We start from the raw sequence: 20930 nt of genomic DNA, 5'->3' as shown, positions 1-20930 counted from the left end.
AGATATTTATTTTTTATATTAGCAACTACACAGGAACACAGTCTGGATCAAGAAAATGTACTTTTAAACCAATTTGTATATTAGAAATGTTTTAAGTAAAATCTAAGCAAAATTAAAAATTAAAGCTATTACTTAGCTCTTTTTTATTTGCAAAACCAGAAACATACCTACAAAAAACTATTTATTTTACTGTATGCGGATTTAAAGCTTTTGACATTATTTTGAAGTAAACACTTTAAAACACATAGTATTTTAAGTATTAACAAATTTTTTCATAGTAAAACCTACCTGTTATTTTTGTTCCCTCTTTGGTCTCAGAAGGCACTCCAACACCATATTCATTTTCTCCAGAGACACGGAAGTAGTAAATGGCACCTTCTTGCAAACCAGTCACTTTGTAGGACAGGCGATGACAGTTGTTTGTCACAGTGACCCATGCCTTTTTGCTAGCTTCTCGTTTTTCAATTACATAGTTCTTTACAGGTGCTCCACCATCATTTTCAGGAACATCCCAAGATAACACAGCAGATTCTTTAGTTACGTCTTTTGTTGCAATATTAGATGGTGGGCCAGGCGTATCAAGAACTTTGACAATTAAAGTCAAGGTGGTAGTGTTCAGGATGTTTTGCAATGTTAATGTGTATTTTCCAGAATCATTTCTTGTTGCTTTTTCAATAGTAAGAGACGTACAATTACTTGAAGTGTCAATGCTTGCACGTGTACGGAGATCAGTGTCTGGTTTGTTCCATGTTACATTTGGGACTGGTTTGCCTCTGAAAGGAACAGTCATTGTGAATGATCCACCAGCCTTTACAATTAATGTCTTCCGCATTTCGCTGTCAATTTCAAAGGCAGGTTCTTCCTCTCTTTCTTTCGCCGCTTGAGGTTCTGAGACATCACTTGGTTCACTGACACCCATTTTGTTAATGGATTTCACTCTAAAAACATACTCAGAGCCTGATGTTAATCCAGTTATGGTATATTCTGTGCCTCTTAAATTCTGAATAGCTGTTGTCCAGTCAGTTTCATCAGTTTTCTTGTATTCGATTGTGTATCCTGTTACTGGAGCACCTCCATCAAACAGTGGCTTTGTCCAACCAATTGTGATGTTTGACCTTGTAGAATCCATAATCTTTGGTTTAGATGGGGGTGATGGCAAGAAGATTGGATCTTCTGCCTTAATCAGTGGCGTGGTTTCACTTGGGAGACTGAGGCCAGCAGCATTTTCTGCATAAACCCGGAATTCATATTCACATCCCTCACGAAGACCTGATGATTTCACTCTTAAATCGTAAACTGGCTTTTTGTTTACACGAATCCATCTTAGGCTGGTTTTCTCACGCCTTTCAATTACATAGCCAGAGATTTCATTGCCTCCATCAGACTCAGGTCTTGCCCAGCACAGAGTTATTGAATCTTTGCTCACACTGGTGATCTCTAAAGATGTAGGTGGACTTGGAACTGTAAAAGGGTCAAGGGCTTTGACAGCAACACTTTCTAGAGGCTCACCAACGCCGTATTTGTTAACTCCCATCACTCTAAAAATATACTCATTACCCTTCAGTAATTTTGTCACTTTACAAGATGTTGTTTTAAGCTCTCCTTCACAAAGTGTCCATGCAATTCTGCTGGTCTCACGTTTTTCCACAATATAATGATCAATATCTGCACCACCGTTTTCTTGAGGGGGTCCCCATGCTAAATGGCACTTTTCAGCAGTAAGGCCATTTATTTCTAATGGACCTGCAGGTGGGCCAGGTCTATCGAGTACTTTGCAATTAATTGCCAAAGATTTTGTTCCTGCAACATTCTGTAATGTTAGTACATACTGTCCTGAATCACCTCGGATACAGTCCTTAATGGTTATTGCAGTAGTGTAATCTGTTGAGACTATTTCAACTCTAGCTTTTCCTTCAAGCTCCTTGCCATCCTTTGTCCATGAAATCACTGGTATTGGCCGTCCTGCAACATCAGCATTGACTTTAAATACTTCTCCAGCTTTCACAACTACAATGTCCCTGAATTTGGCATCCATCATAATTCTTGGAGCCTCTATATCATCTTTCACAGTCACAGGTCCAGTTGATTCAGATGGTTGACTAAAGAGTCCAGCAGCATTCTTTGCAATTACGTGGAATTCATAACGCTGGTCTTCTGTAAGTCCACCTACATCAAAGTATGTTTCTTGCACATTAGTAAAATTACATTTTAGCCAACGACCATCTGGTAGTTCTCGGCGTTCAATAATATATCCTGTTACTTTAGCTCCGCCATCGTATTCTGGTTTAGTCCATTTCAATGAGACAGATGTTCTTGTAATATTAGTAACTTCTGGTTGACCAGGAGGATCACATGGATCTCTTGCAGCAACTGGTTCACACGCTTTGCTGCATTTGCCTATTCCAGCAATGTTTTCTGCATATACACGATATTCATACATCAGTCCTTCATCAAGACCTGTAACTTTCATTTGTGTATCAGTTATGAGGCTCTTGTTGACTTTTGTCCAAAGAATGCTGCTTCTTTCTTTATGCTCCAAGTGGTACCCTAGTACTACACTACCTCCATCATTAACTGGTACCTGCCAAGTTACAATCATGAAAGATTTAGTTGCATGTGCCACACGAGGTGTTCCAGGTGGACCTGGAGGCTTAAATGGGTACTCTGCCACAACAGAAGGAGAATTAATATAAGTGCTTTTCCCATAGCGGTTTTCTGCACAAACACGGAACTGATATTCAGATCCAGTGACGAGTCGAGATACTTTAATTGATGTTCTTGCAACTGCTGCAGATACAACCTCCCATGTTGTTGTGGTAGTATCCCTCTTCTCCACAATGTAATTGCTAATATGACATCCACCATCATATGCTGGAGGTTTCCAAGACAGTGTTACACTATCAGCACTAACCTCATCAATTTTAACATCAGTTGGTGGTCCTGGTCTGTCAAGGACAACTACAGTTAGAGAAGCTGTTGTTGATCCAGCAGTATTTGAGAGATGCAATTCATAATGTCCCAGGTCTTCATTTGTAGCTTCCTTGATGGACAGTGAAGTTAAAGTCTTTGATGTCTGAACATTTACCCTGGTTGTCTGTTTTAAGGGATTCCCATCCTTCTTCCAGCTAGCAGTGGGAAGAGGTCGCCCTCTGAATGGAATGTCAATCTTAAGATCATCTCCAGCTTTCACTGTGAATGTGTTAAAAAGGAGCTCAACAGAGGGCTGGATTTCAATATCTTTTGCAATGACTGGGACACCAAGTTCTCTTGGATCACTTTTTCCTTTTTCATTAACAGCAATCACCCTGAAACTGTACTCTTCTCCCATACTTAAGCCTGTTATTGTTGCTTCCAGTGTTTTCACCTGTGTACATGCACTCCATTTTACACTTCCTTTAGTCTGCATTTCTACTACATAACCAGTAATTTTACTACCGCCATCACTTTCTGGCTTTTCCCATTTAATTGAAGCAGAATTGCGAGTCACATCAACAAGAATGACTTTTGAAGGTGGAGAAGGTGGCTCAGACACCTTAACTGGATCAGCAGTTTCTGCTGGTAAACCAGCCCCATATTCATTTACAGCTAGAACGCGGAAGTAATAACTACATCCTTCTTGTAGTTGACTAATCTTGAAGGAATTCTTAGTACAGTTGCTTGTAACTGTGGCATATGCCTTTCTTGTGGATTCTCGTTTTTCAACTACATAGTTGGTAATTTTAGCTCCGCCATCAATAAGTGGTGCTTCCCAGGCTAAAGTTACAAAATCTTTTTTCACTTCTCTGATTGTCAGGTTCTGAGGTGCACTAGGTGTATCAAGCACTCTGACATTAACAAAAGCTGATTTTTTGCCACTGTTGTTCTCTAAAGTAAGATTATATCTACCACTATCAAATCTATTGACATTGTCAATGACCAGCATTGTGTAGGAACTGGTGACTTCAATCTGAGCTCGCTCACTAATTGTTCCTTCTGCTTTCTCCCATTTGACTTCAGGTTCTGGTCTTCCTTTGATGGTGACAAATAGGCGTAAAGTACCGCTAGCACGTACAGTGACTACTTTTCTGAGATCTGCATCAAGTTCAATTTCAGGAGGTTCAATCTTGTCCTCTGCTAAGACCGCGCCAGGTATAGTCGCAGGCTCTCCTACTCCTTCTGAGTTGACGGCACAGATGCGGAAGTTATACTCCTGGTTTTCTTTTAGTTTTGTCACAGTGAACTGTTTTGCTTGTAGGCCTGTTGGTGGGGTGCAGGTAGTCCATTCATCAGCAGCAGCTTCTTTTACTTCTACTACATATCCTTTAACAGGAGCACCACCATCATAAATGGGCTTACTCCAGGCAAGGGAAACTGATGACCTGGAAGTATCTGTAACCTTTGGATTGCTAGGTGGACCTGGTGGATATAATACATCACAAGCACGATAGAAAATGGATGGTTCACTGGGTTCCCCTACCCCTGCAGCATTTTCAGCAGACACTCTAAATTCATAGAAATGCCCATCAGTTAGACCTGTTACTCTGAATCGCAAGTCTGTCAGCCTTTTCTTATTGCATTTGGTCCACCGGATACCATCCTTGTCTCGTTTTTCAAGTATGTAACCTTCAATTTCAGCTCCCCCATTGTCTTCTGGGCGACCCCATGTTACCACCATAGAGTCTTTTGTGATTGCTGAAACTTCAGGTGTTGAAGGAGGACCAGGAGGTTTGTATGGATTACGAGCCACAACTGGTTCAGATTCCAAGGGTTCTCCAATTCCATATTTATTCACTGCCATTACACGGAAAATGTATTCGTTGCCAGGAAGAAGTCTGGTTACTTTGTGGTTAAGAGCCTGCACGTCTGTTGCTACTTGTGTCCATGAAAGCCTACTTGTCTCTCTCTTCTCAATGATATAATGTGAGATACTAGAACCACCATCATGTAAAGGTGGAGACCATGACAAGTAGCATTTTTCAGCAGTGACACCTGTAACGTTCAAAGGTCCCTCTGGAGGTCCTGGTCTGTCAAGCACTTTTACAGTGATTGGTATAGATTTGGTGCCACCAACATTTTTGAGGTTAAGAGTATAGTGACCTCCATCTACTCTTATACAGTCTTTGACAGTGAGAATTGTTTTCTCAATGGTAGATTTAATTTCCATTCTTGCAGTTGTTTCTTCAAGGTCTTTACCATCTTTTGACCATGTAATGTCAGGAATAGGTTTGCCATGGATATCGGCTTCAAGAACAAAAGTTTCTCCAGCACGAACAACAATGACATCTCTGTATTTAGGATCCAATGAAGCTCCTGGTGCTTCAATTTCATCTCTGGCAGTAATAGGCCCTGTGCTTTCAGATGGTTCACTCGAGCAACCTGCTGCATTTCTTGCAATTACTCTGAATTCATATTGTTGGTTTTCAACAAGACCACTTACTGTAAATTCTGTTTCCAGCACATTTGTAAAGCTGGCTTTCATCCAGCGACCATCTGGCAGTTCTTTCTTTTCTACAATATAACCAGTTATTTTACTTCCACCATCATATTCTGGCTTTTTCCACTTCAGTGTGATATTATTTCTTGTAACAACAATGGCCTCTGGGCGGCCAGGTGGGTCACAAGGATCTCGGGCAACATACAGTTCTGATACTTTGCTGACTTTGCCAATGCCAACGATGTTTTCAGCAGAAACTCTGAACTCATATTCAAGACCTTCTTCAAGGCCGTCTGTTTTATATTTGGTGTCCACAATAAGTGACTTGTTCTGTTTTGTCCAAAGAATGCTGTTCTTATCTTTACGCTCAAGATGGTAGCCAAGAACTTTGCTTCCTCCGTCATTAACTGGTTCATGCCATTGTACAATCATATGGTCCTTGGAAGCTGCTGTAACAAATGGGGTTCCAGGTGGTCCAGGCACCTTGTAGGGGTATTGCACAACAATTGATTTAGAAGCCAAAGGAGAACTCTTTCCATATCTATTTTCAGCAGAAATCCTAAATTGGTATTCAGAACCTGTTTTAAGCCTTGTTGCCTTGATAGTTGTTCTTGCAACAGTTGCTGACACAATGTTCCATGTGGTAGTGCTTGTGTCACGCTTTTCTACTATATAGTTGCTTATCTGGCAGCCACCAGTATAATCTGGTGGATCCCATGATAAAACAACAAAGTCTGCACTAATTTCATCAAAGCGGACAGGTCCTCGTGGTGGGCCAGGCTTTTCTAGCACAATTATGCTCAGGTGCTCTGTTGCTGTACCTGCTGCATTTGTTGCTGTTACTGTGTATTTACCAAAGTCTTCCCTGTTGCTTTCTTTAATATGTAAAATAGTTGATGTTGTTGTATTCTGAATATTTAATCTGGTTGTCTGTTTCAGTGGCTGCTCATCTTTTGTCCAAGTAATAGTAGGTTTGGGTCTACCTATAAATGGTACTTCTACCTTCAGATCTTCTCCAGCTTGTACACTGTATGTATTAAACATCAGTTTGAAACTTGGCTCAATAGTCAAGTCTTTAGCTATCACAGGAATTCCAAGTGCTCTGGGATCACTTTTGCCTTTTTCATTGTAGGCAATCACACGGAATTGATATTCCTGTCCTGGACTCAAACCAGAGACCTCTGCATTACATGTTTTGGTCTCACTAACAACACTCCATTTTTCTGTTCCTTTAGGCAACATTTCAACAAGGTATCCCAAAATTCTGCTACCTCCATCATGTTCAGGTTTTTCCCATGTAAGTGATGCACTTCTCTGAGTCACATCAGTCAGTGTTACTTTCCCAGGAGGCAGAGGTGGCTCTGAGGCTTTGACAGCATCTTTGGTTTCAACTGGAACACCAATTCCATATTCATTTTCAGCCATAACTCTGAAGTAATAAATTGCTCCCTCTGTAAGATTTTCAACTTTAAAGCTTGTCTTGGCACACTTAGCACTTACATTTGCAAATGCCTTCCTGGTTGACTCACGCTTGTCTATTACATAGTTCTTTACCTTTGCACCACCATCAATAATTGGTGGCTCCCAAGATAATACAGCAGAATCCTTCTTAATATCCTTTACCACTAAGTTCTGTGGGGGACCTGGTGTGTCCAAAACTTTCACTGTAACAAATGCAGATTTAGAACCACTGCTGTTCTCTAGCTTAAGAATATACTTTCCAGCATCATTTCTATCACAATTGTCAATTGAAAGTTGTGTGTAGTTTATGCCTTTATCAATCTGAACTTTTTCTGAGAATTCACCTTCTTCTCGGGACCATGTGATGTCAGGTGTTGGTCGTCCCCTGAATGGTATGTGAATCCTGGCAGACCCACCAGCTCTTACCACAATACCTTTCCTTAGCTCTGAATCAATATCAAGTTCTGGAGCTTCAAGTTTGTCTTCTGGTTTAATAGTACCAGGAACTGATGCAGCCTCTCCCACACCAATCTTGTTGAGAGCGCATACTCGTAGTTTGTACTCTTGATGTTCAGTAAGCTTTTTGATGTCAAATCGAGTGGCACGTATACCTGTCTGTGGTGTAACAAACGACCATTCATCCTCATCTGCTTTACAGATTTCGACAAGGTATCCCTGGATTTCACAGCCACCATCATAAATAGGCTTACTCCAACTAAGTGTAACTGAACTTTTGGTGGTATCCACAACATGGGCATTTGTAGGTGGGCCAGGCTTGAACATCGGGTCACAAGCTTTGAAGTAGGGAGAAACTTGGCTTGGTTCACCAACTCCAGCAGCATTTTCAGCAGAAACTCTGAATTCATACTCATGATCCTCTGTTAAACCTGTAACTCTTAATCGCAAATCTGTAATACGGCGTTTATTGCATTTTATCCATCTGATGCCTGCTCGGTCTCTCTTTTCTACAATGTAACCTACAATTTCACTACCTCCATCACTATCTGGTCGGGTCCAGCAGACAGTCATAGAATCCTTTGTTATGTTGGTAATTTCCAAGGCTTTTGGTGGTCCAGGAACCACAAATGGATTTCTCATCATTACTGGCACAGATTCTAATGGCTCACCAACTCCATATTTGTTAACTGCCATGATGCGGAAGACATATTCATTTCCTTCCAAGAGTTTTGTTACTTTCAGCATTGTAGGTAAAACTTCTGAAGCAACCACAGTCCATGCCAGGCGGCTAGTTTCTCTCTTCTCTACAATGTAATGAGAAATATCACTGCCACCATCATGAAGAGGAGGACCCCATGCCAGTGCGCATTTTTCAGCTGTAACTCCTGTCACTTGGACTGGGCCCTCTGGAGGTCCTGGCCTGTCCAAGACTTTAACGTTTACTGTTACTGTCTTTGTTCCTGCAACATTAGAGGCTTCTAGAACGTACTGGCCACCATCAACTCTAATAGCATCTTTTACAATTATTAATGCATTGAAATCTGTGTTCTTTATTTCATATCTAGCAGTGTCCTCAAGTTCTTTATCTCCTTTGTACCACTTAATGGTTGGTAGTGGCTTTCCATGAACATCAGCCTCAAGCCTGAATGTTTCACCAGCATTTACAACAATAGTTTCTTTGTACTTTGGATCCATTGAAATTCGTGGAAGTTCAACTTCGTCCCTTGCTGTTATTGGTCCTGTACTGTCAGAAGGTTTGCTTATTGCACCTGCAGCATTCTTTGCAATTACTCTGAATTCATATCTTTGGTCTTCAGTAAGTCCTGTTACAGTGAATTGAGTTTCAATGATATTTGTGAAGCTCGCTTTCATCCAGCGACCATCTGGTAAGTCGCGTTTCTCTACAATATAACCAGTAACCTTACTTCCACCATCATATTCTGGTTTGGTCCACTGTAGAGTAATAGAGCTTCTTTTTATTATTATAGCTTCTGGGCGACCTGGAGGATCACATGGATCACGAGCTACATAGCATTCGGAAACTTTACTTGTTCTGCCTATACCAACAATATTTTCTGCAGAAACTCGAAACTCATATTCAATTCCTTCCTCAAGGTTATTTGTCTTAAAACTAGTGTCCTGAATAATAGTCTTGTTTACTTTAGTCCATAGAATGCTGTTTTTCTCCTTTCTCTCAAGATGGTAGCCCAACACTCTACTGCCACCATCATTTACTGGTTCATGCCATTGTACAATCATGGAGTCTTTTGTAACTGTTGTCACAAATGGTGTGCCAGGAGGTCCTGGTTCCTTGTAGGGATACTGTGCTACAACCGGTGCAGATTCCAATGCAAAACTCTGCCCGTACCTGTTCTCAGCAAATATTCTGAACTGGTATTCTGAACCAGTTTTCAGTTTAGTCACCTTCAGTGTAGTTCTTGCAACAGTAGCTGAAACTGTTTCCCATACAGTTGTTGTTGTATCTCTCTTGTGAACAACATAGTTGGTGATTTGGCAGCCGCCTGTGTATGCTGGAGGATTCCATGACAGGGTAATACTTTCAGCACTTATTTCATCAAACTTCACAGGTCCAACTGGCGGGTCAGGTTTGTCTAGAGTAATAATTTCAACAGAAGCAGACTTTTGCCCAACAACATTAGCCACAGTGATTTCATAAGTGCCACTGTCTTCTTTGCTAGTTTCCTTAATATTCAATATAGTGAGATCAGTTGAATCGCTAACATTGACTCTTGTTGTCTGCCTTAATGGCTGGCCATCTTTAACCCAGGTAACAGTTGGTTTAGGTCGACCTGCAATTGGTATTTCTACTTTTAGGTCTTGTCCCACCTGAACACTGTAACTGTGGAAAGCAGGTCTTACATCAGGTTCTATCACCAGATCTTTGGCGACTATTGGAACTGCAAGTGCTCTAGGATCACTTTTGCCCTTTTCATTTACAGCCATTACTCTAAAAAGATACTCTTCCCCTTGAGTTAGATTAGTAACAACTGCTTCAAGTGTTTTAACACGAGCACACTCGGACCATTTCTCACTACCCTTTGCCTGCATTTCAACAATATATTGTATGATTTTGCTACCACCATCATGTTCAGGTTTTGCCCAGCTTAGCGAGACACTGTTTCTTGTGACATCATCCACTGTTATTTTCCCAGGAGGTTGTGGAACTTCAGCAACTTTAATTGGGTCGCTGGTTTCTGCAGGGAGGCCAATTCCATATTCATTCTCAGCGGAGACTCTGAAGAAGTAATAGCAGCCCTCCTGAAGTTGATCTACTTTCCATGAAGTCTTGTGGCAGTTTGTTACAACAGCTGCATATGCTTTTCTTGTTGCTTCACGCTTTTCAATAATGAAATTCTTGATTTTTGCTCCACCATCCAAGAGAGGAGGCTCCCATGAAAGTGAAACAGAGTCTTTAGTGACCTCTCTAATTTTTAAATTAACAGGTGCACTTGGGGTATCCAGTACTCTTACACTGACAAAGGCAGACTTTGTTCCACTGCTGTTTTCCAAGGTCAGAGTATACTTTCCGCTATCAAATCTGTTAACATTATCTAGAACAAGGGAAGTAAAGCTACTAGTGGTATCAATAATAGCTGCTTCTCTGATGTCACCTTCCACTTTACCCCATTTTACTTCAGGTGTTGGACGACCTCTGATGGGAACAAACAGTCTTAAGGAACCTCCTGCTCTCACATTTACAATCTTCCTTAATTCCATGTCAAGGTCAAGGTCTGGCGCCTCCATCTTCTCTTCTACAATAACAGAACCAGGAACATCTGCATGCTCTCCAACTCCTGCTTTATTAACTGCACATATGCGGAATTTGTATTCGTGTTTTTCCACTAATTTTTCTACTTCCATGTGAGTATTCTTAATTCCAGTTGGAGGGGTACAAATTGCCCATTCACCATCACTTATATCACATTTTTCCACAATGTATCCCTGAATTTCAGAGCCACCATCATATATAGGTTTACCCCATGAAAGAAAAACTGAAGATCTTGTAACATCTGTAACTTTAGGATTATTGGGTGGACCTGGCTTGTAAATAGGATCACATGCTTTGTAGTAAGTAGAAGGTGGACTTGGTTCACTAAGACCAGCAGCGTTTTCAGCTGAAACTCTGTATTCATAATCGTGGTTTTCTATAAGGCCAGTCACCCTGTATCGCAGTTCACTTATCAGGCGTTTGTTACATCTTGTCCAGCGAATACCCTCCTTATCTCTCTTTTCAAGGACATAGCCTAGGATTTCACTGCCGCCATCTGAGGCTGGTCTTTCCCATACAACTATCATAGAATCCTTGGTAACTGCTGTGACTTCTGGGGCCTTTGGAGGAAGTGGCACAACAAATGGGTTCTTTGCGACTACTGGGTCCGACTCAAGAGGTTCACCAACACCGTATTTATTTACCGCCATGATGCGGAAAACATACTCATTTCCTTCTAGAAGTTTTGTAACTTTGCAATTCAGGGTTTGAACATTTGAGTCAACGACAGTCCACACCAAGCGACTGGTTTCCCTTTTTTCTACGACGTAGTGTGAAATATCACTACCACCATCTTGTAGTGGAGGTTTCCATGACAGTGTGCATTTTTCAGCTGTAACACCTGTAATCTCAACAGGTCCTTCTGGAGGTCCAGGTCTATCAAGAACTTTGACATTAACAGGAACCTTCTTTTCACCTGCAATATTCTTTGCAAGTAGTACATATTGCCCACTGTCAACTCTTGTGGCTTCCTTCACACTGAGGCTTGTTGCAAAATCAGTAGTTTTTATTTCCATATGAGCGGTGCTTGTCAGTTCATGATCACCTTTTAACCACTGAATGGAAGGTATTGGTTTTCCATGAACATCAGCATCAAGCTTGAATGACTCACCAGCATTTACTACAATAGTGTCTCTGAATTTCGGATCCATACTTATCTGAGGTGGTTCTACTTCATCTCTTGCTGTAATTGCCCCTGAACTCTCAGACGGCTCACTGAAAACACCTGCAGCATTTCGTGCTATAACACGAAACTCGTATCTCTGGTTTTCGACTAGACCAGTTACTTCAAACTGAGTATCAATGACATTTGTAAAGCTTGCTTTCATCCAACGGCCATCAGGTAATTCCTTCTTTTCAACAACATAGCCTGTGATTTTACTTCCACCATCATATATAGGTTTCTTCCACTGGAGTGTTACTGAGCTTCTTGTGACAATTACAGGTTCTGGACGACCTGGAGGGTCACATGGGTCACGTGCAGTATAGCATTCAGATGCTCTACTTGCCTTTCCAATTCCCACTATGTTTTCTGCATAGACTCTGAATTCATATTCAAGACCTTCTTCAAGGCCAGTTGTCTTAAATTTGGTATCTGGAAGAGGCGTTTTATTCAGTTTAGCCCACAGAATGCTGTTTCTTTCTTTGCGCTCCAAGTGATAACCAATGATCCTGCTACCGCCATCATTAACTGGTTCGTGCCATTGTACCACCATGCTGTCCTTTGAGACATTTGTTACAAAAGGAGTTCCAGGTGGACCAGGAACTTTAAATGGGTATTGGGCTATTATTGACTCTGAGGTGAGATACGTACTCTTCCCATACCTGTTCTCAGCTGCAATTCTGAACTGATATTCACAGCCAGTCTTTAAACGACATGCTTTTATAGTTGTTCTTGCAACAGTAGCTGACACTATGTGCCAAGTGGTGGTGGAAGTGTCTCTTCTTTCTACAATGTAATTATTGATAGAACTACCACCATCATACTTGGGTGGTTCCCAGGAAATGGTAATACTATCTGCTGTTACTTCATCTACTTTTACTGGTCCAGTTGGAGGTCCTGGTTTGTCAAGGACAACAATATTTAGTGTCTCAGTTGCTTCACCAGCAGAGTTTGTAAGTTTAACTAAGTATGTTCCTACATCCTCTCTGCATGCTTCTTTTATTGTTAACACTGTGTTGTTTTCTGAACTTTCTGCATTTACTCTTGTAGTCTGCTTCAATGCCACATTGTCTTTATGCCAAGACACTGCTGGTTTGGGTCGACCAACAAAAGGAACATCAACCTTTAAGTCCTCTCCTGCTAGAACACTGAAAGTGGTAAACAGTAGTTTGAAAGCTGGTGGGATCACAAGATCTTTTGCAACAACTGGTATACCCAGCTGGCGAGGATCACTGATACCTTTCTCATTCTGAGCTGAAACACGGAAGGTGTATTCTTCACCTTGGATCAATCCTGTGATGGTGGCTTCAGTAACTTTTACTGTAGCACAGGTTGACCACTTTTCACTGCCTTTGCTTTGCATTTCTACAATATAGCCCAGAATTCTGCTACCACCATCATGTTCAGGTTTCTCCCAAGATAAGGTTACGCTATTTCTTGTCACATCCAACAAAGTTATTTTCCCTGGTGGAAGTGGTCTTTCTGATACTTTTATGGATTCTGAAGTTTCAACTGGAAGGCCTATTCCATACTCATTTTCAGCTAGGACTCTGAAGTAGTAGTTGCAGCCTTCTTGCAGTGAATCAACTTTCCAGCTGGTCTTGTGGCAATTGGCATTAACAGTTGAATAAGCTTTTCTTGTTGACTCACGCTTTTCAACGATGTAATTTTTAATTTTAGAGCCACCATCTATGAGAGGAGGCTCCCATGTGAGTGTAACTGAAGATTTTGTAACTTCCTTTATTTTTAAATCTTGAGGCGCCCCTGGAGTGTCAAGAACTCTGACATTCACAAATGCTGTCTTACTACCTGAGCTGTTTTCAATTGTCAGTATGTATTTGCCACTATCAAATCTATTTACATTTTCAACAATAAGTAAAGTGTAAGAGCTTGTTGATTCAATGCTTGCTCTATCCAAAGATTCCCCATGTTCTCTTGTCCATTTTACTTCAGGTGCTGGTCTTCCTTTAATTGGGACAAAGAGTCTCAGAGTACAGCAAGCTCTAATAGTTACAACTTTACGTAGTTCTGCATCAAGTTCAATCTCTGGAGGCAGCATTCTTTCTTCAGCTTTTGGAGTGCCAGGAACAAGAGCAGGTTCCCCAAGACCTTCAGAGTTCATAGCATATATCCGTATTTTATACTCTTGATTTTCTTTCAAGTCAGTGATGGTAAAGGAAGTGGCCTTTAGACCAAATGGTGGAGTTACAATCTTCCACTCATCTTCTTCAGGTAGTGCAATCTCAACCATGTAACCTGTGATCTCTGAACCACCATCATATATTGGTTTGTTCCATGCTATTGTAATAGAGGACTTGCTGCTATCCAAAACACGAGGATTACCTGGGGGACCAGGCTTAAATACAGTATCACAAGCTTTATAAAATGGACTGGTTGGGCTTGGCTCACTGACACCAGCAGCATTTTCCGCCATGACTCTGTATTCATATTCATGGCCTTCTGTCAGTCCAGACACTTTAAAACGTAAGTCAGTAACAACCCTTTTGTTGCATTTCACCCAGCGCAGACCAGTCTTGTCTCGCCGTTCCACAATATAGTTAGTTATTGGGCTCCCACCATCAGAATCAGGATGGCCCCAACAAACAACCATAGAATCCTTTGTAATTGCTGTAACTTCAGGTGTTTTAGGTGGATCAGGTGGAACGTATGGATTCACTGCAAGAATGGGCTCTGATTCCAGAGGCTCACCAACTCCATATTTGTTAACAGCCATAACTCGGAACACGTACTCATTGCCCTTCAACAGTTTAGTAACCTTCAGTTTAGTCACTGGAACTTCTGTGCCTACAGATGTCCATGCCAATCTACTTGTTTCACGTTTTTCAACCACATAATGGTCAATCTTTGCTCCTCCATCATCCAGGGGGGGGAGCCATGACAGCACACATTTTTCTGCAGTGACTTCAGACACAGCCAAAGGCCCTTCTGGGGGACCAGGTCGATCAAGAACTTTAACATTGAAGATATGCTTAGCAAAGCCACCAGGGTTTGTTGCAGTAAGCGTATAAGCACCACCATCTCTTCTTGAGGAATCTTTGTTGGTGAGAATGGTAGAGAAATCTGCTATTTTTAGTTCTAATTTTGCTGTGTCTTCAAGTTCTTTTTCTCCCTTTGTCCATGTCATAGTTGGTGGAGGGCGACCTGAAACATCAGCCTCAAGTCTAAAAACTTCACCTGCTTTCAGCACTATGGTGTCCTTGTATTTAGCATCCACCTTTATCCTTGGTGCTTCAATGTCATCTCTACAAGTGATTGCATCTGATGGCTCTGAGGGCTGACTAACTGCTCCGCCAGCATTCCTAGCAATGACACGGAATTCATAGGCAGCATCTTCTGTCAAACCACTTACAGTGAACTCAGTCTCTAGTATATTGCTGAAATTAGCCTTCAGCCAACGGCCATTAGGAAGGTCTCTTTTTTCAACAGTGTAGCCAGTTATCTTAAAACCTCCATTATATTCTGGTTTAGTCCACTTCAGTGTAACTGCATGTCTTGTAATGTTCAGAGGTATCGGCTTACCAGGTGGATCTATTGGGTCCAGGGCAAACACAGGCTCAGATGGCTTGCTTGGCTTACTCTTCCCAGCCAGATTTTCTGCTATAACACGGAATTCATATGCAATGCCATCGGTGAGTCCAGATGATTTAAAGATATTTCCTGACACCAGCATTTTACTTACAGTTTGCCAAACAATGCTGTTTCGCTCTTTCCTTTCAATGTGATATCCCAGTATTGGGCTTCCACCATCAGTAACTGGCTCATTCCAGCTAATGGTCATGGTTTCTTTGGTGACTGCAATCACCTGAGGGGTGCCGGGAGGCCCAGGTACCTTAAATGGGTAGTTGGCAACTACAGACTCTGAAGTAATGGCTGGACCAACTCCATATCTGTTTTGAGCTTTAACACGGAACTGATACTCAACTCCTGTAGTAAGACGAATGGCTTTAAATGTAGTACGTATCACTGTAGTTGCCAATTCAGTCCACGTGGTACTGTCAGTCTGACGCATTTCTACAATATAGTTACTTATTGGTACACCACCATCATTCAAAGGAGGCTCCCATGAGAATGTTAGGAAATCACATGAAATTTCTTCAAATTTGATTGGTCCAGTAGGTGGTCCGGGTATGTCATGAACCTGAACTGTGATTACTTCACTAACTTCTCCAACAATGTTTTTAGCTGACAGTGGATATTGACCACTGTCACTTCGAACACATTCATTGATGGTCAGTATGGTTGCAGTTGCTGTATTTTCATAATTTACCCTTTGTGTTTGCTTAAGTATCTGGTCTTCTTTCTTCCAAGTCACAGTAGGCCTTGGACGGCCAAGCACAGGGATTTCAATCTTAATATTGTCACCAGCTTTGGCAATGACTGTTTTCTGATAAATAGCACGGAGGTCAAACTCTGGTAGCATTGTTTGCTCCTTGATAATAACTGGTCTGCTTTCCCTTGGGGCACTTCTTCCAGCACTGTTAACTGCCATAACCTGGAAAGTATACTCTTCATTTTCAGTTAGATTCTTTACTACACAGTCCAGGGTTTTTACAGTGGTGATGTGTGCCCACTGGTTGGTTCCTTTTCTCTGTGCTTCAATTACATACCCAGTGATCTTGCTGCCACCATCATGTTCTGGTTTTGGCCAAGCTAGGCTAACTGAGTTCCGTGTTATATCCATAATGTTAAGGCTCTCAGGTGGGGCTGGGGCCTCAGAAGCTTTTACTGGTTCTGTAGTCTCAGCTGGTTCACCAATACCATACTCATTTTCAGCCAGCACTCTGAAATAGTATTCACATCCCTCAGCCAAATTAGGAATCTTGAAGGAGCACTTCTGGCAGTTGGTTGTGACTGTTGAATATGCCTTCCTAGTTGATTCGCGTTTCTCAACAATATAGTTTGTTATACGTGAACCTCCATCTACCAGAGGCATATCCCATTGGAGGGTGATGCTGTCCTTGGTTACTTCTCTAGGCTTAAGGTTTATTGGTGGACCTGGTGTATCCAAGACTTTTACATTTACAAAGCCAGTCTTCTTGCCAGCAGCATTTTCGAGAGTCATTACATATTTTCCTGCATCATATCTGGTGCACTCTGTGACAATCAAGAGTGTAAAAGAGTCGGTATTTTCAATGCTGGCACGTCCTTTGAGTGAAACATCGTCTTTTGTCCATGTAACTTCTGGAGTTGGACGTCCTTTAATTGGTACAAAAATCCGAATAGTTAATCCAGCCCTAACAACAAGTGTTCTTCTTAGCTCAGCATCCAGTTCAAAGTCAGGAATCTCTTCTCGGTCAATGATTTCCACACTTGGAATTATTGCTGGTTCACCGACACCTGCAGCATTCATGGCAGAAATTCTGAAATTATACTTGGCCCCGGTCTGCAGATGAGCTACAACAAACTGAGTGATTCTTAAAGCAGTCCCTATTGTGTCTTTCACCCATTCATCTTCTCCTTCTTTTTGATGCTCTACTATATAGCCAGTGATTTCAAGACCACCATCATAGTGAGGCTTGCCCCAGGCTAAAGATGCACTTGTCTTTGTGGTATCAGTCACTCTTGGATTTGCAGGTGGACCTGGTGGGTCTGAAAAGCAAAAAAAAAGATAAAACATTACATTGCAGCAGAAGTCATTCTTATGCCCTCTGAATGTGGTCCCTACCCATCCCACCCATCCCCAAAACAGAAAAAAACATGATACTGACATGCAACATCTTTGCAAAGGACTGAGTTCGAAGTATCACTTGGTGGTCCAACTCCAGCTCTGTTTTCTGCACTGACCCGGAATTCATATTCGTTTCCTTCCAGAAGACCAGTTACTTTGCATCTAAGATCTGAAACTGGTTTCTTTGTCGCTCTCACCCATCTTAAACCTTTCTTTTCTCTTCGCTCCACATGGTAACCTGTGATTTCACTTCCACCATCATCAACTGGCCTTTTCCAGGTAACTGTGACAGTATTTTTAGTCACATTTGTTATTTCCGGTTTTCCAGGAGGGCCTGGAGGACCTGTTCAGGAAGAAAATGTATAGTTAAACAAAAAATTGAGTCTGTACAAATTGATAAAACCACACTGGAATCTCATAGCTTGTTCTACTTACCAAATCTGTCTACCATTTTAACTGGTTCTGATTGTACTGGTTCACCCTTGCCATACTGATTTACTGCTGAGACACGGAAAACATACTCATTTCCTTGAATGAGCTTGCTGACAACATGCCTACAGGTCTCAATGTTTTCAGCAACCAATGTCCAGAGCAGTCGACTAGTTTCTCTCTTTTCAAGAACATATGATTTTACTGGTGATCCACCATCTTCTGCAGGAGGTGTCCATGTAAGAGTTGCTTTTTCTGCTGAAACATTGCTGATCTCAATAGGCCCTGGAGGTCCTGGAATATCTAAAACTTTCACATGTACAGTCTCTTGCTTAGTGCCAAAAGGATTGGTTGCAGTGATTGTGTATTCTCCAGAATCTTTCCTGGCTGCATATTTGACACTTAAAGTAGAAGAAGTCGGTTTGGTTTCAATGTGCACAAGCTCTGAGGGTCTAAAATCTTTTCCAGCTTTTGACCATGCTGAAGTTGGAGGTGGTTTGCCACGGATACTAATAGCAGACAGTGTGATGGTTTCCCCTGCTTTTACTGTTAAACCTTCTTTCAAGGTAGGATCCAGAACAATGCTTGGTGCCTCTGTCAAAACAAAGACAAAAAATATTGATTGTTACAACAAGAACACAGAGGTAAGAAACAAAAGAGATTTGATAATGATTAATCAAGTAAAATTCTACCTTTTCAATTCCATCTACATACCATATTCATCCTTGCATATTATGGTTCCTGTGGATTCAGATGGAGGACTGATAGCTCCAGCAGTGTTCTTTGCTCTAATTCTGAATTCGTATTTGCAGCCTTCAGTAAGGTCAGTTACAGTAAATGCACAGTCTGGAACATTCACATGATTAGCTTTCATCCAAGTCTTTTTGGGTAAATCACGCTTTTCAACAATATAGCCAGTTAATTTATGTCCGCCATCATATTTTGGTTCTGTCCAAATGAGTGTTACTGAATTCCTGGTTACATTGATAACTTCAGGCTTCCCAGGAGGATCTAGAAGAAAAAAAATAATAAATAGCAGTCAAAAAAAAGCTGTTTCGAATTTCAGAGTTTTCCTTTTCATTCTCTTGATGACTTACCAATAGGATCAAGTGCCACAACGGGTTCAGATGGAAGACTTGGTTTACCTACTCCAGCCATATTGATTGCCATCACCCTGAATTCATATTCCAGACCTTCAGTTAAGCCTGTAACTCTGAAATCTTTCATTCTTATTGGCGTTGTATTTGCTCTCTTCCAAAGAAGACTATTTCTTTCTTTAACTTCAATGTGATAACCTAGAAGATAAATGATGAGATGAAAATATGGGGGACAGTTCTAGAAATCTTATTTTCTCACAGCATTGTGAAGCAGCATACTGCCCGTATTGCACGGGCAATATGCATTGTGCCAGAGGAGCACTAAAAACCAGGTTAAGAAATGGATGCAGACATACATGACGGATTTATGTAATTGCAATGAGGAGGTGTTTTTTAATGTAAATTACTAATTTTATAGATCAAATATTGTCACATACAGGTGAATTTGGGTATATTTCTTTACATATTTTGGCTCTGAGCAAAGATACTGTTTCTCAGTATTTTCCCAATATTTGAGCTATTTATTTTTTTTAAATAGGAAGTAAACCAGTGAAATCAGTCAATTCATCAGTCAATCAATCAAACAATCACTCAATTTAGTGCATAAACACCTGCTATTTTTATCTTACCTTTTGACAGAGAGAAAAACTATTAAGAATTGAAATACTAGGGAGGTTTTGGAGGATGTACCTGTGATTGGTGAACCTCCAGTTCTTCTGGGATCAGTCCAAGTTAAAGCTACAGACTCATGCCGAACAGCAACAATATTGGGAGGTGGAGGAGCATCTGGGACGTCTAAACGATATTAAAAAAAATGCAGTAATGTTAAAAATTATTATCACCTCTAAAAATTTTTTTTAGATTTTAAAAATAATAATGGCTACTTACCAAATGGATGCTTTGCAATGACAGGCTCTGATTTAAGACCTTCCCCTACTCCGTATTTATTTTCAGCCCTGATCCTGAATGTATATTCATTTCCTTCATGAAGTCTCGTAACTCTAAATGTGGTTTTCTGGACTGCAGAGGCACAAGTCACCCACTTATTGTTTACATTATCTCTCTTCTCTAGAACATAGTTAGTGATTTCTGAACCACCATCATCTTTTGGAGGGCCCCATTTTAAGGTAATGGCATCAGCTGTGACTTCTTCAAATTTCACTGGACCTGTTGGTATGCCAGGTTTGCCAACAACTTTCACAAAAATAGTGCCTTCCTTGCTGCCAGCAACATTCCTCAGAGTTATTGTGTATTTTCCTGCATCAGCTTTCTGGCAGTCATGTACTACAAGGGTGGTGTTAACTGCTGTAGATTCAAATGCAACTCTTCCACTCTCAGTAATTGCCTGGTCTTCATCCTTCTTCCAAGTTACGGTTGGGACAGGCTTGCCTTTCATAGGGATTTTAAGACGGAAATTGCTACCTTCTTTAGCTGTATAGCACAAATCAGGTAGATCTCTTAAGTCAAGTTCAGGTGCCGCTGTGAAAAAATTAAGGAAACCAGTTATTCCACCATGCATAAACTCTATAGTAAAATCAAGATGCTGCTTTAAAGGTGCCTTATTTCTATGTATACATGGTAATGATAGGATGCATAAAATATAATTTGGGTAAGTAAAGCAAACTTGCTTCTCACCAACATCATCTCTTGCTACAATTGTGATCTCGGACGGAGTTCCATAGCCAGCATCATTTTGGGCCCTCACTCTAAAAGTGTATTCTTGTCCTTCTTTTAAGTCTCTCATTGAAAAATGGAGGTTTTTTCCCCGCATGACTTCTTGCCATTTATCTTCACCGATCAGGACCTCAACAATATATGCAGAAATACGGCTTCCACCATCACTGATAGGTTTCTTCCATACCAAATTGCATGAGGATTTTGTTACAGCTGAAGCTTTTAGATCCACAACCGGCCCAGGTGTTTCTAGAAGG

At 41.1% G+C, this 20930-nt stretch overlaps 1 protein-coding gene across 1 annotated transcript in view; it reads right to left on the bottom strand.

Annotated features, from left to right (window-relative positions):
* The window catches only part of TTN (titin), a 237732-nt gene that overhangs the window by 27483 nt on the left and 189319 nt on the right, over positions 1–20930 (bottom strand). Inside the window, exons 259-266 of the mRNA XM_062498574.1 lie at positions 20635–20922; positions 19888–20478; positions 19690–19794; positions 19000–19197; positions 18617–18913; positions 17909–18496; positions 17514–17816; positions 289–17394 (exon numbers count right to left, since the gene is read on the bottom strand). Coding sequence (XP_062354558.1) covers positions 289–17394; positions 17514–17816; positions 17909–18496; positions 18617–18913; positions 19000–19197; positions 19690–19794; positions 19888–20478; positions 20635–20922 — 19476 coding nt within the window. The remainder of the gene's footprint in view (positions 1–288; positions 17395–17513; positions 17817–17908; positions 18497–18616; positions 18914–18999; positions 19198–19689; positions 19795–19887; positions 20479–20634; positions 20923–20930) is intronic.

This window comes from Cinclus cinclus, chromosome 9 (assembly GCF_963662255.1).
Source record: "Cinclus cinclus chromosome 9, bCinCin1.1, whole genome shotgun sequence".
In the NCBI taxonomy this organism is placed as follows: domain Eukaryota; kingdom Metazoa; phylum Chordata; class Aves; order Passeriformes; family Cinclidae; genus Cinclus; species Cinclus cinclus.
The sequence above is the reverse complement of the archived record's forward strand: the minus strand, read 5'-3'. Positions and strand labels throughout refer to the sequence as shown.